Here is an 18050-nt window from a genome sequence, read left to right on the forward strand (position 1 = left end):
ATTGATGTGTTTGGTTTGTCTCTACTGAAAAAAAAACCATTGTACAGCATGGCAGGCGTGTATTATTCTAGTCGTTCCACACAACGACACGTCATACATGATGTCCATTTCGAAGATAGTGGCTACATTAATAGAAAGTATCAAAGGAACGTGAAGACCGTGAAGAAGCACGCGTCGTTATAGACCTTAGAAAGAAAATAGAATCCCCCTCCCCCCCAAAAAAAAAAAAAATAAAATAAAAAAAAAAATAATAAGTAAGATAAAATAAATAACAACAATAACAAAAACAAACACAAAAAAACAAGTCACATCAGTACTGCATAAATTTATGTAGGTAACGACCTCCGTCTAATCTTTTTTGATGTGTTACTTCTTTGTTTTTCAGAAATTTGCTGAACGATTTTGATAGATTTGAATAATGCGACCTGTAACGTGGGAAAGATTTAGTTTGGAATAACTTTGTGGCTCTTCATCCCAGCAGCCTACTTGTAAAAGTCAATGGCACTATCGGTTGTGTTAATGTAGCAAAAAGCAGATGATTTGATCGAATGTTTCCCCTTGTTATGTAGGAATATGGTTTGTTATTGTACTGATTAACAAAGTGTATGGATCACAATGATGATTAGTTAGTTGATATTGGAGATTACCGAAATCATAAATTGAGGTCACTTGTTTGAATTTGCTGAATGTATGCATTTTAAATGTCTTCCAAAGCTGCCAACTGACTACTGACGATTTTCGTCAAATGTCCATTTTTAATTTAACACCAAACTTGGAATGTTCTGATTTGAGACTTTATTGAAAAGTATTCAATGTCAATTAAACAAAGCAGTAATAAAACTTAAAATAAAGCATAACAAATACGAATGTAAACATCTCCGATGGTGACTTAATGAAAAAGTACTACACTAATAACTATATTTTATTTTGATAAGTAAACAATGAAATGCATAAGGAAAGTCACTTCTCACATTTCTCTATGTAATATCGGTACTTAAAAGCTCTATGTAAGTCTTGAAATGTATTTCTCAATGTGATGGCTTTTCTACTACGAATTATCTACCGTTGTTTTTGAATGCCGGTCAACATTGTTAAAATTTTTACAATGTCACTATTGCACATGATCAATCCGTTTCTTTAGGAATGGCAGCATTTCATATTTTAGTTATACAGTCTTGAAAAAGGCACAAGTTCAGAAAAGAATCAACTTTAGCACGATACGGAAAATCAGTAAAACCAAGTGGAATTGTTATTTAACAGTAGTGAATCTTTAACTGGCTGCAAAATGTAACAACTTGTCGGATGTAAAACATCAAATAGTTATTGTGGTATTCCCGATATAGTTTCCTGTTAATGTACAGACACTGGATACATTGACGGGATGACTGGGTAAGTACCACCTTCCCACAGCGCTGTTTTGTTCTATGATATACAGTTGACAAGTCAGCGGCTTCAAAGGTATAATGTTTTGTAACAAAACAGCATTCGTATCCTTTTCTTTTATACTGGTTATGATCTTCATCTGTCGACGTATTTGTTTTGTCTGATTAAAAACTGGCAATGTTTGTTCTATTCAAATCCAGGATATTTCAGACTCGGTTCTCAGCAGGTTACAGATATTTCTGTTCAATTTACATACAATTCAGTATGCCATACGACATGTTGTATGTCTTCTGTACACGTTTTTTTCGTCCGTATCAATATTTCCTGTTTCCACCAATGGCGGTATTGACATATGTTCCTTTATCGCCTGTAAAACAGAAATCACATATAACCTCAACGAAAAGCAAGAACATCAGACACAATAAAATGTGGTTCCATAAAATTCATTTTGTGATTATTAAATCCTGGAATCAACGCAAACATACTGTGTGAATCCTACTTAATGAACTTTTTACAAATCCTAGTCAGTATTTGAAAGAATAAATATATTCATTTACTAAATATCATACAGTAAAACATACATGTATTATATTTCTTCAAATTTCCGGTATTAAGGTACAATGTGTACTACGACTTACCGGATGCTGAACTGTGAAGTTCATCATAGACGTTCGGATCGGAGCGTTCCTCCAAAGACTGGTACTGTCTGTTATTACAAATAGACAATAGACAAATGATTATAATTTCGAGTATCAATATAGATATACTTGTAAGAGTAAATAAAGTGTATTACGAACCCCAAAAAGGAAACAATGATACTTCTTAAAATCTGCAAAGGAAAACTAATACATGTAAGCATTACCTACCCGCCCTCTCCATCACCGACTGTATCGTTTTGGTAAACTGTAAGTACAAAGAATAATGTGGAAACATTCACTCACTTAAGTGAAAATGTAAAGTGCATTAATGCTAATGGTTCCGAAGCATGATGTTAATATTAACGTTCAGGTAAAGGCACATTTTGTTCATGAATATACTGCATGAATATTCATGAACATTTACATCAAGGTACTTAAACTCAATTCCTTATTATTACGCCTGTTCATTTCAAAACAACAAAGCATTATTATTTTGTTGATTTGCATTATGTTGGATATTTTTCAACGTTAATACTTCGACAAAAATCAATATCAAGACAACAATACTATGAACACTTCATTAGATTCATAGAGAAAAATACAGTAGACTCTGTCGAAATAGAACTCTGTCCAATCTGGATAGTAGTCAAACAAAATCCTACTACATCTTAAGTACTTTAACTACTTTGTCTACTCTGTAATGCGGCCTATTTTAAATTCGAGTTCGTTCTTTACACTAAAATATCTACTCTCTTTAAACCATCGTCAATTTCGTTCTGGTCCAGTAGGCAACGATGACTTTGTGAGCGGCCAGCGGATGTTTATACAGTGATAAACAGGTGATTTATCAATTGATCCTGGACTGTTATTTTCAAGGCAAACAACGGCAGCCAAACACTTAACCTATTGACGAATAATAAAAAAAAAATCTGTCTTTTAAACTATAACATATTACAATGTACGTAACTGTCAAATATAATCACAAACTGCTTAGATATGAAAGCAGCGAGACTTCCTCGTTACGAATGTAAAACATTTATATGTAAAACTGTCTTACTGTGCTGAATTCCTCCAAGTTCAGAATATACGGACGGCTTAGCAATGCCATTTGGATCAAGTTGTTGATATGGAGATCTGCGTAAAAAATACAAACGTGAATTATGATGGTCACGTGATTTAAAAAAAATACAAATGCAGCATTATTCAATAAAACATTTTCTGAATGCAGTCTTACCTTTCATTATTTCTATCAGGTTGTCCGTCTGTAAATAAGATAAAAGTATTAAGTTCGTTTGAAAATGCAAAGGTATTTATCAAAGCAGAATTTTTTTTTTTATGCCCGTTAAGTTTTAAAATTGATAGGAAAAAATAAATAAAAACATCAAAATAATATACAACTTTTAGGTAACGTATTTTCTATGGTAACGGTGAGTACAATAGCTGATAATACCTCTTTCTGAAAGTTGAACATTCTGCAATTCCGTCTGTTTTGGAAGTTGACAATTTCTGAAACATACGAAATGTTGACCTGGTCAAGAGAAAGCGTTTGTTTCAAAGCTACACCGGTTCAATAATGCTGCTGCTTTAATTACGTTACATAAATGTTGCGCTAACCAGATAAGCATATTTACGTTTTTGATCCTATGACGCTTGGTGTTTCCGTCAAGGTAATCCTATATTTTAAATCGACAAATACGCATTTACAAATAAAAGTCATCTGTCATCATAATTAAAAGGTATGCTGACGTATCAAAATAATAATACGTATACCTACATGTATCAACAAATCATTTACATACTTTTAACATAGTAGTATACCTACAGCAAATGTACCTACATACAACACATATGCATACCTTCAAGAAATGTTCAAGCCTAATGCACATTTACGTACATACAACACATTTAACTACCTACAGCACATTTGCATACTTACAACACATTTACATACATACCTCACATTTATTTACAAAAACAAATGAACATACCTACATCACATTTGCAAACATAAACCACATTTGCATACCTACAGCACATTTACATACCAACAGCACATTTGCCTACATAGCATTTACTTACCTACAATATAATCACTTACCTACACCACAGTTACATACCTACAGCACATTCACTTACCTACAGTACAATTTTCTACCTACAGCACATTCACTTAACTACACCACAGTTACATACCTACATCACTTTAATGTATCTACAGCACGTTTACGTACCTAAAGAACCGGAACTTACTAACAGAACATTTACTTACGTATACCACATTTACTTATATACAGCACCTGCAGTAGGTTCAGCATTTCCAATTACGTGCAGCACAATTCCTTATCTACAGTACATATACTTACCTACAGCACAGTTGTCGGTTTCCTGCAAAACAACATTCAACAACTTATTTTTGTATTATGAAAATCATAGATAATTGCTTTTGGTGTGACGATCTTCTCGTGTCTAAGATATGTTTACATCGTTATAACGACATTGTAGGTTCTTATTAAATGTACTTACGTCGGACCAAAATCACGACACCAGCTGTCAACAGCAGTATAAGAACACCAGTGACTGGCAACACAACTGCTGCTACATTTGCACTCTCGGCTAGAGATGGGCGTGCTGATTAAGAAAGCATTTTTTTTATCAACAAACATTCCCTCTTTTAAGATTTTTTTTTACTGAAACATTTCTTAAAATTTCATTTTATCCTAAACTGAAGTGTATGGTCACTGCAAGCAATTATAAATAGAATATCATCAAAATAAAGTTATTTGACACATGTAATCAAGTTTTGAAACCGAAATCATACACAATTTGTACTGAGGAAGTCGTCTAATGTATAATCTATCTGTTTTATTAGCCTTTACCTCTCTATATAACTCTACTACCGCCATTTACACAATTATCTCTGCATATGTGTGGAGTAGAGCTATAGGAATTATGCTATCTGATTGTTTTATATGTGGGGACACGCAGAAAAGGAAGATCCAGTCTATCAATGGATTTCCAATGACACATATACAAAAGAAACTCATTTACGTATAAATCTGGAGCATAATACGAGATATGTTTATCACTTTAAACAGTTTCTTTTATATTTCAATTTAATTTATTCATCTGCTGTTTCCACTTTCATATTTCATATATGTTTGATGCGTTCTTAGTCTGGTTCTTTACTTACGTAATAAGTTGGATCATCATTTAGATTTAATGAAATATCAGGAAATGAACTTTACACAGTGATCTGTTCTTTAAGCCGACCTTAGAGATAAATCATTTAAAAGTGTTTAAGCACTGACGATCGACAAATCAAAGACAAAATGATTGGGATAACCTACAATCCACTATTTTATAATGGTTTACTGAAAAATCGATCACCTTGTGTTGTACAGTTAACTTCTTCGAGTAAAGACGAGTTCCCAAATTCATTAACAGCATATACAGTGAAGAAATGCTTTGTGTCAGCTGTCAGACCTGTAACTGTTGTAGTAACACTTTGGCCACGTCCTGGGTCAGACTGGTTAATATTTCTGTCGATTGTTATGCTGTTCTGCGTATCTGTCCGTAAACCAACTATAAATGTTTGACTAGACCCGCCGTTGAATCCGGATGTCCAACTCAGCGTGGCTCGATCTTCAAAAGGGCACATAGCTAAACCCCCATAAGGAGGGTCTGGTTTTCCTACAGAAGAAATTTGAAAATAGAGACAAAGTGACCTTAACTGTCACCGAGGTATGCATATATACTGACTTTTTACCAAACAATGTTGTTAATAATATCATCCCAATGTTATACAAAATGGGAGCCAGGGTAACACAAGGAAAATACACATAAACTGACACTTTTTGGCCCCGTGCCAAACCGTTAGAATATAAGTCCAAAATGTTTTTGGTTTTCAACTGATACTGATATTGACCACATATACCAGAAAGAATATGTTTTTTTTTTCTGAATATGCACGAACTTGTAAACTTCAACCGCTGTCTGTCAGTTTGATCCGTTTTGGCCCCGCCCACGATGACTAATTCTAATCAAATACTTTGCAATGAAAATCTTTATAAAAAGTAAAAATGATGTCGTAATACTGCAATTGCTTTCCAATAGAATCCTCGCTTCGTTTGATTAATTTGTAATGCAGTTAGCTTTTCCGTGTTGTCTACGAAAATGGTGAAGCAATCATGTCATGTTGTATAAATTGTTAAAGGTGCAACATTTAGGAAACAACGCCGTAAAAGGAGAGTTCGGCGCAAGCTTTAAATATTCTTCAATAAACTACAATAATAATATCAGATGTATTCACCTTTTGCTGCAGCAGTAAAAGTGAGGGTATCACTGCCCTGACTGTTCGTCGCCGTTACATTGTAGACACCAAACCAGGACGCTTGTATATTCTTTCGTGTCCCGACTGATACGGCTGACAGATTTGTCACTGTGAACATATCTTGAATATCAAAATTGTCGCTGCCATTGACAAGATTTGTAACACCCGTGCCTAGTGATGTTTCGAAAGACCAAGAAAAAGTTGGTTGTGGGTTCGAGAGGAACATGGCATTCATCACTAAAGTCTCAGTCGTTGCTAATCCAAAATCGTTATTGAGTTTAACTCTTGGGTCCTGACGTGGTTTACCTATAATATACACGGTAAATGAAAAACATATAGATAAAATGGAAAACATTTTAATAAATTCATGAACATTTTATGAATAAAAACCTGCCTGTAGCCATACTGTATACGAAACATGATCCTTAATTAATCTCAATTAAAACCAAACAGCTTGAATTCACCATGGACATCTAGTTAGCCTTAACATATGATTTGGACACTTTGAACTGTACTGAAGATTACAAATTATGAAGCCTCATCGACCTGTTCTATAGGGACCACAGAACCAAATCAAAAATAGAATGTGGGTTTTCCCCGTTTGGGCAGAAGATTTAATAGGAAGGTGAATACATCGGGGCCTACTGATTGGATATTAAGGTGAGAGAAGTTTCCAAAGTTTTAATATGTGGGTCGGGCAATACATATAGATGTAAAATATATAGAAAAACAGTTATTTTTTTGCTAGCCTGTTTTTGTCAGGGGGAGGTAGGTAAGTGTGTATTTTGTTGTTAATTTACATGAATTTTTGGTGCTGATTTCAATACAAGATGGCGGCCCCCATATAAAAAAGTTCAAATTGGTAGAATTTTTTTATAATTCCATTTAGAGGTTTCCGAGATGACATACTTCAGAATTATTGCTACTGGACCAGTGTTGAAAACTCAATTTAAGCAGTACAGTGATAAACGTTAACATTACCGTCTATGGGAAATCATTTGGTTCCGTGGTCCCTATAGCCTATAAAAAGAAAATTCGATTTCAAAAATAATCATGCGATACATGCAAAAACGATCTACATCACAGTCACTGAACATGTGAATTTTGAAATTGGCACCATTTCCTTTAAGTAATAATCAAATGTAGATTACTTTGTAGCTTTGCAATTACTAAACTAAAGGCGTACGGATATTCTTGTAAGACCTTGAACTCTAACTTGATCTGCAATCACTGCCTTGTCTTATCCCACACATCGTCGGTGCCCACTCGATCTGTCCTCACTTGGTCCAGTCAATCCGTAGGGACACTTACACACGAAATTACTTTGAAAGTATGTGTAATATATTGTCCAGACCATCCTCTTAACATTTTTTGTTAGAAAGGTGTGACGCTGAAAGACAAACTTAACATATACAAATGCGTACCGGCTAATCAATCGTCATGTACAGCTTCAACAAAGTCTTCTAACACGTAAGTGGGACGGACAATGTTACTGAACATTGTAAATGTTATATACGTAACTTGTTAGTGATTGGTTATGTTGTGATTAACATATTTGCTTTATATAAACTTACACAGAACGTTGACCGGTATATCCCTGGTGACCGCTGTGTTAGAGACACTGTTTCTGACAGAACAGGTGTAGAGTCCGGTGTCCAGACATTCAGCGTTAGGCAGGGTGTAGGTACTCTCCAGGACGTCTGGGGTGATCAGTAGAACTGTGTTGTTGGCTTTATAGAACCACTCTATTGTGGACGGAGGGGAACTCTCCACCAAACACACTAGCGACTTAGGTCCATGTTCAGTCACGTCAGAATCACCGTCAGTGTAATCAAGACTGAGAATTCGTGGTGGAACTGAAATATAGAGAAATCTTATAATCAAATCATTTTGATATGAATAAAATTGGGTTAGTCTTTCGTTAAAGTTTTAGCACGACGCGAGTTCGAATCCTACGGAGGTTCACTTTTATTTCCCTTTTTTCATCCCTTTCTTTTTTAATTTTCAAAATCAATGCCATATGATAGATGCTCTTATTCGTAGTACTGTAGTACCTGTAAAGAAATGTATATTTCATCAACAAATAATGCAATACTCAAGAAATAAATTACAAGGTTTTCCCGGGGTTTCTTTGCTGTTTTTCTATTAGAAAGAGGTCGATCTCAGAACTAAACAGTACATGGTAGAATAGAAATAAGCAACTTTGACTCGTGTATTGTTGCAGGATATACAACGAGGACTCGGATATTTTGCAATCAAATTAATAACGAAGGCCGCAGGCCTGAGTTATTAATTAAAATTGCCAAATATCCGTGTCCGAGTTGTATATCCTGCAACAATACACGAATCACCGTTAATTATTTCTTAAGTAAAACAGACTTTCTGATTCAAAACAAGATCTCCACAAATGTGTATGTCTTCCTGATACAATGTATGAATGCAGTTATGTGAGATATACATTAAAAACACATACCAAATAATACAAAACATAAGTGTTAAAGTAAATATATAGACATGATGCCGGTAAATCAGGTATGACTTCGTATACAAAACAAGTACAACGCAAAATAGTAAGCAACTAATCACATGGCTTATATTATTGTACGTCTGTTATTCATATACACTAAGCACGCATGTCCTAAAATTCAGATAAAAAAGTTGCCAAGTCAGGAAAAGTATACATGATTATTATTTCAATTGTTATGTCTTTTTCAAAATCAATTTTAAGGTCTGTGTAGTGGGCAACAGTTTACTAAAATATATTACTCTATTCTCTAATAAAACAACAGAATATACCTACACTGTACAGTAACACTGGTTATTAAAGCCGACTCCCCGACAACATTCCTAGTTACTTACAGTGTACAGTAACACTGATTATTAAAGTCGATTCCCCGACAACATTCCCAGTTACTTACACTGTACAGTAACACTTGTTATTATAGTCGACTCCCCGACAACATTCCTAGTTACTTACACTGTACAGTAACACTGGTTATTATAGTCGACTCCCCGACAACATTCCTAGCAGTACACCTGTACGTCCCGTGCTCTGATCTGTCCAGTTGTCCCGATGACAACACGGGTGAGACAGTAAAGTTGGTGTTGTCCGGTCGTGTCCAGACAAAGGTACAGCCAGGTCTACAGTCAGCTGTACAGGTGATGTCCGGTAACGTGTCCCCTTCTGTCCTGGTGTAGGTAGTGTCGGACGGGGACAGAGCTATGGAGGTGCCGGGACCATCTAAATGTTTAAATGCACATTTGATGCTTTGAAAATGTACTATATGAACATAATGTATTTTTACGAGCGCATGTACAGTGGAACCTCTATAAACCGAACATACATGGGACATGGATATTTAGCCAGTTTACTGAGGGTTCGGTTAGGAGGTGATCACCTTTACCGGTCGAGTTGATATGATTGGTCGATTATTGTATTTTATTACATTTTTACCAGTGAAATATCAAAAATTATTCATTATATAAAAGTGGTATTTTTCACTAGTGAAGAATATCATATTTTTCACTAGTGAAAAATATCACTTTTGCTGATTTGACCAATCAAATTAAAGATTAGAAAATACCAAACTAATTGACCAATCAGAAAGCCCGACATATATGTCAGCACCTGGACAGGGGAAACTACTGTTTTTGTTTTCAAATTATGGCTGTAGTCCTACTTAGCATACGGGGTAGGGTTTTCTTTATAAAAAATGTAATAAACAGAATATCTAACAGTGTCTTCAGTAATACCAAATATATTTCACTCGTGTGGCTAATATTTTGATATTTTTCACTCGTGCTGCGCTCTATAGATTGTACCCGATTACAAACAGGCACTAGGCCTACTGAACGTACGTTGACAATTTGATTTGTCTCAAGAATATAAATATCATGAAAGTAAAGCAATGCATATGCTACAGATTAGATCAGTATTTGTACATTTACTGCACTTTACGATCGACCTATATACTGTTAAATCCGGCCGAAGCTTCGCTATGTGGTGGAGCTCCATACGGAATATTATTTTTTTTTACAAAAAAACGGAAATCGAATGATAAGACAGTGTATGGAGATGTGCTGTATGGAGATTTGCTGATTCAACACTAATTACAACTGATCAGTTGATACCGGTCGAATTCCCAATATCGGTATTGTCTTAAAAAATAAACATCTGACACTGGCATCATTTAAGTGTGTATATTTATGACCCTGCAAGAAAACCCCCTGTATATATATATATATATATATATCTATTGGGAGATAAATTTTAATATGTTGTGCCTTATACATTGTTAAAAACAAATTACGGTCAATACGTTTATATCAGACATTTTAAGTTGTATTTTTTGTTTTGCAATAGGGCTTCCTAGCTAGGTATGTTGGTGTTAATTTTTTTTTCAATATTCTTTGGAATAATTCTATAGCGAAACGTCTGAGTCTCCTAATTTTGAGTAAAGCTAATTAATACCGCCGTAGTTAAGCATCTGTCTTCGCGTCTGTCATCACTTAATTTGAGTGACCTTCCCTGCATTGTTTTCACTAGTTATACTCTTTGAAAAAATGATATGAAGGTCTTTTAAGTGAACGATAGTTTACTCAAATATACAATGGTTCAAACAATATATATATTTAGATTCTATTATAATCTACTAAAACAAGCAAAATATACCTACATTGTACAGTAACACTGGTTATTATAGTCGACTCCCCGACAACATTCCTAGCAGAACACCTGTACGTCCCGTGTTCTGATCTGTCCAGTTGTCCCAGTGACAACACAGGTGAGTCAGTAAAGTTGGTGTTGTCCGGTCGTGTCCAGACAAAGGTACAGCCAGGTCTACAGTCCGCTGTACAGGTGATGTCCGGTAACGTGTCCCCCTCTGTCCTGGTGTAGGTAGTGTCGGACGGGGACAGAGCTATGGAGGTTCCGGGACCGTCTGTAAACATTAAATGTTTGATTGTCTCCGATATGTTAATGTGTTTGTGCGTATGTACATAAATTAGGAGATACAATGTAATAATGTGTGCCTAATCCATTGTTATAAAATTTACGGTCATTACGTTTAAATAAAACCATTTATGTTGCATTTTATTTTGCGAATTGGTTTTCCTAGCTAGGTATGTTGGTGTTACTTCATAGCAATGATGCTTTGGAATAGTTCTGTAGCGTAACGCCTGAATCTTTTAATTCTAAAAGCAGGTAGTTAAGAACGGCGAAGTTAGGCATTGCTCTTTGCGTCAGTCATCACTAAATTTTAGTGACTTTAAAGTTTCCATTTTGTAAGTGTTTGTTTCTCCGCAGAAGTGTTATGCAAGAGGACAGATGCGAATTGGATGCTGTTGAGATCTCCAGTTAAGTTTCCCCTTGTCTAATGACGTGTAAAAAATGTGTTGACATCAGCGTACATGTAGTTGATTGGGTTGCGGTGTTTTATAAATTGACCGTAAAATTCAGACATGTAACACACTTTATTTGTTTCCCTATCTTTATATTATGTCGTCTGTTCGATGTGTATATAGTTTGACAATATATCTTTTGCCGAATTTGAAAGTTATTTTTTTTTTAATTTTAGAAGAAGGAGATTGCGGGGCAAGTAAGCAAAATGACAGATCCATGAGTAGACAGCCTACATACACTGTACTTGTTTTGTTTAGGTGCCATTTTCTAATCCACGGTTCTGTCTGACACTCGTCTCCCTCTCTGAATGCAGTGAGTTACGGCTGAGAGACACCAACAAAGACGACAATGATTTGGGAGTATATAGAGCTCTTAATGACCCTGTTGCTGCCGTGAAAATCCTTATTGGTAAATACATAACGATGTAATGAAATATGTAGCAAGAAATATCGATAAAATGAATTCGCTACCCGAAGTATATCGACCCGATATTTATTGTTAATTCACTTTATAATCAAAAGTGTAATAAAACAAAACCAAACAGTTTGCGCCGCCGGTCATCAGATGATTTCGTTCCGCAGTTCCGTAGTGAAAAAGACATTTACGTACATGACAGTAAGTTGTACGTACACGATAATTAAGTTGTAGGTAAAACTACGAAGCTGTACGGACATACTAATTAAATTATACGTACAAAAATACTATGTTGTACGAACAAGATACCAAATTATACCTACACGATACTAAATTGTACAAACATGATAATTAGTTTGTACGTACCGGGTACAAGTTGTACGTACGAGATACTAAGTTGTACACAATTACACACAGCCTATACCACTGGAAATGCGGCCCGGTACCCCGACATGGTTGTCTATAAGATGAAATTAATACTTGAATACAATGCATTGATATACACCTATATATACACACATATATATGGGTGTCTTTGTTTGTTTGTTTTTGCTTAACGTCCTATTAACAGCCACGGTCATTTAAGGACGTGCCAGGTTTTGGAGGTGGAGGAAAGCCGGAGTACCCGGAGAGAAAAAACCACCGGCCTACGGTCAGTACCTGGCAACTGCCCCACGTAGGTTTCGAACTCGCAACCCAGAGGTGGAGGGCTAGTGATAAAGTGTCGGGACACCTTAACCACTCGGCCACCGCGGCCACTTATATATATGGGTGTCTAGGTAGCGGTGGGTTTCAAGGAATTAGATATACATACGGAGTGTAGCGAGACGGTATTTTTTCGCGGATTTCATACGGGGCTCACAGACTTTGTTGTGATTTTTTTTACATCTTTTTTATGTTTTTGCTTAAAAGTGACAGCATTTTGAAGTTTAGTTCGATTGTTTTTGTCAATTGTACTGCTATATATGCATGTCTGGTATATCATACGGCCATGCTTTGTATGTTTTAGTACATTTTTGCAATATTAAACGCCGATTGTTCGCGGTGCCGGGGCTAGACGGAAAAACGGATACAATGTATTTATCGTTTGTAGTGTAATGTTTTAGTGTTTTCACATGAGTAGAGAAAAGACCACTTCTGGTTCTAACATATAAGGAAGTTTAATATGTATAAGTCTATGCTCTGCTTGGAAACGCATACCAGGATCTGACACCCTATAGAAAGGCCGAGGAGTTTTAAAACAAGCAATTATTCAGGTAGTTTTCAGAAAATAGTTGCAATCGATTGAAAATATCAGCAATCCAGATTAAATTTAAATATGAAATGACTAGTATGACAAAGCCCCTACCTTGGATGTTTCAGTATTTTGTCCTTATAAGCAACAATTTGTCAAAAACAGTAATATTTACAGTTACAATGTTTATCAAAGATAAAATTGCGGACAGGTAGCCTGGCGGCGGCTTCGCACGTGTTTAACCGGGTAAGAGAAAACACGATGCAGATCATAGCAAATACTCCTGGCATTGGGCCAGAAAAAAATAAATATAAAGAACAAATACTTAAGAGCCCGTAACATATAACGTGATCTAAAATGTGATCCTAAATAAAATATTATTTTCGTTTCATTTTTCTTATTTCATATACATCGTGAGTAAACTGATAAGTCAAGCAAATGTTCAACGCGTAAAAGTACGTGAAAAATGCTTTGATTTTTTATCGATTCATCATTTGCTAGTAATCACCTGAGTTTATTTTGAGAGGAATTTGGAGGATATATGAATGTCAATGTCTATATTCACCCCTCTATTACGTCCTTGGGCACGTGCGTTGTAAATCGCGTGATATATCAAATTAAGGGTTATCAGATGTGACTTAGGAAACACTACTTCTTTTATGGGAGGGGGGTGGGGGAGGGGGGCGAATCCAAGTATGCGTCTCGAAGCAGAACACAAACTAAAATGGGTGTTAGTCAGTAGCTAGTCTACTCAAACCGTGCTGGACCGTATTTTAGCGCCGTACCAACACCGTAGTGGCACAGTTAGACCATTACACGTGTACCGTACACGGATACGCGACCACCCGGGAATGTCTGTAGTGTTATTGGGCTACAGTGACTTACGAAAGGACAAAATGAGAAGCACACATACATGTACCCAGACTACCAGAACAAACCAGTCGATAAAACACACTGCAATACAGTGGTATTGTTGATCACCGTGACATTCTGTACCAGTACCGTGGAACTACTGTTTTCGCGCAAAAATTTAGTAAGGAAGGGTCTTACTCGGTATATAGAACTGTGGACATCCGTGATACACCTCGGTAAGTATCGGCAAAGTGTGACTGGGACTTTAGATATGATGACTTGAACATACTGTGATCATAGAGATATTTCTCGGGACGATTTCTTATTACTGAAACTTTGAGCATATTTCTGAAAATCTCAATTGGGAACTTTTTGATCTGTAATGTTAGCTGTAAATTTAGTCTCCCATTGTTCATGATAAAACTACAATGATAATTACAAAAACAAATATCGAAAGAACGAACACCAGTTTAAGCATGTTCTTTATTGTATTTTTGACTTAAGTTTGCTCCAATAATTCTTTGTTTTGTCCGTTTTAATACAATCCCTGTTTCATCATTGCGCTTGTATATTTAACTATTTTTCATTTTACTCAAAACAAAAGGTACGTGATTCGTTCTTTATAAACACTGTCCATGTTGATATCAAAGCTGTTTATTGTCAAACTCCAAAATATGTCGAGGTTTACAAAAGTAAACACTACTACATTTAAACGCATATAATACATTGTACTCACCTGCCACATTAAAAGTATAGTCATCACTGTCCAAATTTTGGATAGTTAGGTTATAGTTGTTACGTCTACAGAACCACACAGATCCATGGTCTCCCATCTGTGGCTGTATGATCCACCGGAACACTGTACCAAGGCCTCCAGACGTTACACAGGAACAGACATCCGGTGTACAGGGGGCGGCGGGGCTGACTATGGTGTTGTAACATTGGTCACCAGCTACTTGAATACTACCTACTGGAGAAATGACGGCAGGACGGCGGTAAAACTGGACCAGATTGGCCTCCTCTGGTACATCACACGTCAGTGTAAACTCAGTCCCAGGGACAGCGTACTCAGACGACCCCGTCAGGGTTACAGCATCTTAAGCACACGGGTGCATGTCAAAAAGACTATAATAATAATATATCAGTGTCTGTCCATAGTAAAACTATATCATTGTCAGTCCATAGTGAAACTATATCATTGTCTGTCCATAGTGAAACTATATCATTGTCAGTCCATAGTGATAATGTATCATTGTCTGTCCATAGTGATAATGTATCATTCACTGTCCAAAGTGATAATGTACCATTGTCTGTCCATAGTGATAATGATTTATTGTCAATAGTGACGGTGTATCACTGTCTGTCCATAGTGATAATATATCATTGTCTGTTCATAGTGATAATGTATCATTGCCCATAGTAATAATGCATCATTGTCTGTCCATAGTGAAAATGTATCATTGTCTGTCAATAGTGATAATGATTTATTGTCAATAGTGACGGTGTATCACTGTCTGTCCATAGTGATATTGTATCATTGTCTGTCCATAGTGATAATGTATCATTGTCCATAGTAATAATATATCATTGTCTGTCCATAGTGATAATTTATCATTGTCTGACCATAGTGATAATATATCCTTGTCTGTCCATTGTGACAATGTATCATCGTCTGTCCATAGTGACAATGTATCATCGTCTGTCCATAGTAATAATGTATCATTGTCTGTCCATAGTGATAATGTATCATTGTCTGTCCATAGTGATAATGTATAATTGTCTGTCTATAGTGATAATGTATCATTGTCTGTCCATAGTGATAATGAACCATTGTCCATAGTGATAATATATCATCGTCTGTCCATAGTAATAATGTATCATTGTCTGTCCACAGTGACCATGTACCATTATGTGTCCATAGTGATCATGTATCATTGTCTGTCCATAGTGATACTATATCATTGTCTGTCCATAGTGTTAATGTATCATCGTCTGTCCATAGTAATAATGTATTATTGTCCATAGTGATAATGTATCATTTTATGTCTATAGCGATAATTTATAATTGTCTGTCTATATTGATAATGTATCATTGTCTGTCCATAGTGATAATGTATCATTGTCTGTCCATAGTGATAATGTATCACAGTATGTCTATAGTGATAATGTATCACTGTCTGTCCATAGTGATAATATATCATTGTCTGTCCATAGTGACAATGTATCATTTTCTGTCTATAGCGATAATTTATAATTGTCTGTCTATATTGATAATGTATCATTGTCTGTCCATAGTGATACTGTATCATTGTCTGTCCATAGTGATAATGTATCACAGTATGTCTATAGTGATAATGTATCACTGTCTGTCCATAGTGATAATATATCATTGTCTGTCCATAGTGACAATGTATCATCGTCTGTCCATAGTGACAATGTATCATCGTCTGTCCATAGTAATAATGTATCATTGTCTGTCCATAGTGATAATGTATCATTGTCTGTCCATAGTGATAATGTATAATTGTCTGTCTATAGTGATAATGTATCATTGTCTGTCCATAGTGATAATGAACCATTGTCCATAGTGATAATGTATCATCGTTTGTCCATAGTAATAATGTATCATTGTCTGTCCATAGTGACCATGTACCGTTATGTGTCCATAGTGATCATGTATCATTGTCTGTCCATAGTGATAATGTATCATTGTCTGTCCATAGTGATACTATATCATTGTCTGTCCATAGTGTTAATGTATCATCGTCTGTCCATAGTAATAATTTATCATTGTCCATAGTGATAATGTATCATTTTCTGTCTATAGCGATAATTTATAATTGTCTGTCTATAGTGATAATGTATCATTGTCTGTCCATAGTGATAATGTATCATTGTCTGTCCATAGTGATAATGTATCACTGTCTGTCTATAGTGATAATGTAGCACTGTCTGTCCATAGTAATAATGTATCATTGTCCATAGTGATGATGTATCACTGTCTGTCCATAGTGATAATGCATCACTGTCTGTCTATAGTGATAATGTATCATTGTCTGTCCATAGTGATAATGTATCATTGTCTGTCCATAGTTATAATGTACCATTCTGTGTCCATAGTGATCATGTACCATTCTGTGTCCATAGTGATAATGTATCATTGTCTGTCCATAGTGATAATGTATCATTGTCTGTCCATAGTGATAATGTATCGTTGTCTGTCCATATTGATATTGTATCATTGTCTGTCCATAGTGATCATGTATCATCGTATGTCCATAGTAATAACTTTTTAGATTGTGAAGATAACACTGCTTCGATAAAAATGTTAAAGTTATGTATAGCTACCATGCATATTCATTATACAGCACACACGACAAGTCATTCTGGTCTATTTTTAGAACTGTTAGAATAAAACTGCTCAGATCAAAATGGTAATATTATGTTAAGCATGACATTGCATAATACATACCTAAGAAATGTACATTATATAAGACACCTGGACCAAACAATATAAAACACATATCTTACCTGCTGGAGAAATAAACATCCATAGTAAGCTGGCTATGTAGACGATCGGTATACCTAGACTGAACATACTTCCTGGTAAGTGTAGTCACACACATATACCCAGTTATAAATAGAACTGCGGATTGCCCTGTGCACACGGGTGTATATAAAGGTATACAAATACATTTGTGTAGCTATCCTCTTTTTGCTCGGCTGTTTTCGTATATACCAACTATTATATAATTTCTATAATGATTGATTTTTATTTTGTTTTGATATCCAATGATT

At 35.6% G+C, this 18050-nt stretch overlaps 1 protein-coding gene across 1 annotated transcript; it reads right to left on the reverse strand.

The window, feature by feature from the left end:
* Positions 1–780: 780 nt before the first annotated feature.
* LOC117340999 (nephrin-like) lies at positions 781–7357 on the reverse strand. Its single transcript, XM_033902794.1, has 11 exons — positions 7333–7357; positions 6331–6657; positions 5409–5711; positions 4545–4649; positions 4385–4406; positions 3472–3527; positions 3256–3283; positions 3079–3155; positions 2250–2286; positions 2022–2089; positions 781–1750 (listed from the first exon to the last, which is right to left on the reverse strand). Exons 2-11 carry the CDS (start codon positions 6584–6586, stop codon positions 1698–1700), a joined length of 1005 nt encoding a protein of 334 aa, XP_033758685.1. The 5' UTR covers positions 6587–6657; positions 7333–7357; the 3' UTR covers positions 781–1697.
* Between the last annotated feature and the right edge of the window lie 10693 nt (positions 7358–18050).

Source organism: Pecten maximus, chromosome 13 (assembly GCF_902652985.1).
Source record: "Pecten maximus chromosome 13, xPecMax1.1, whole genome shotgun sequence".
In the NCBI taxonomy this organism is placed as follows: Eukaryota; Metazoa; Mollusca; class Bivalvia; order Pectinida; family Pectinidae; genus Pecten; species Pecten maximus.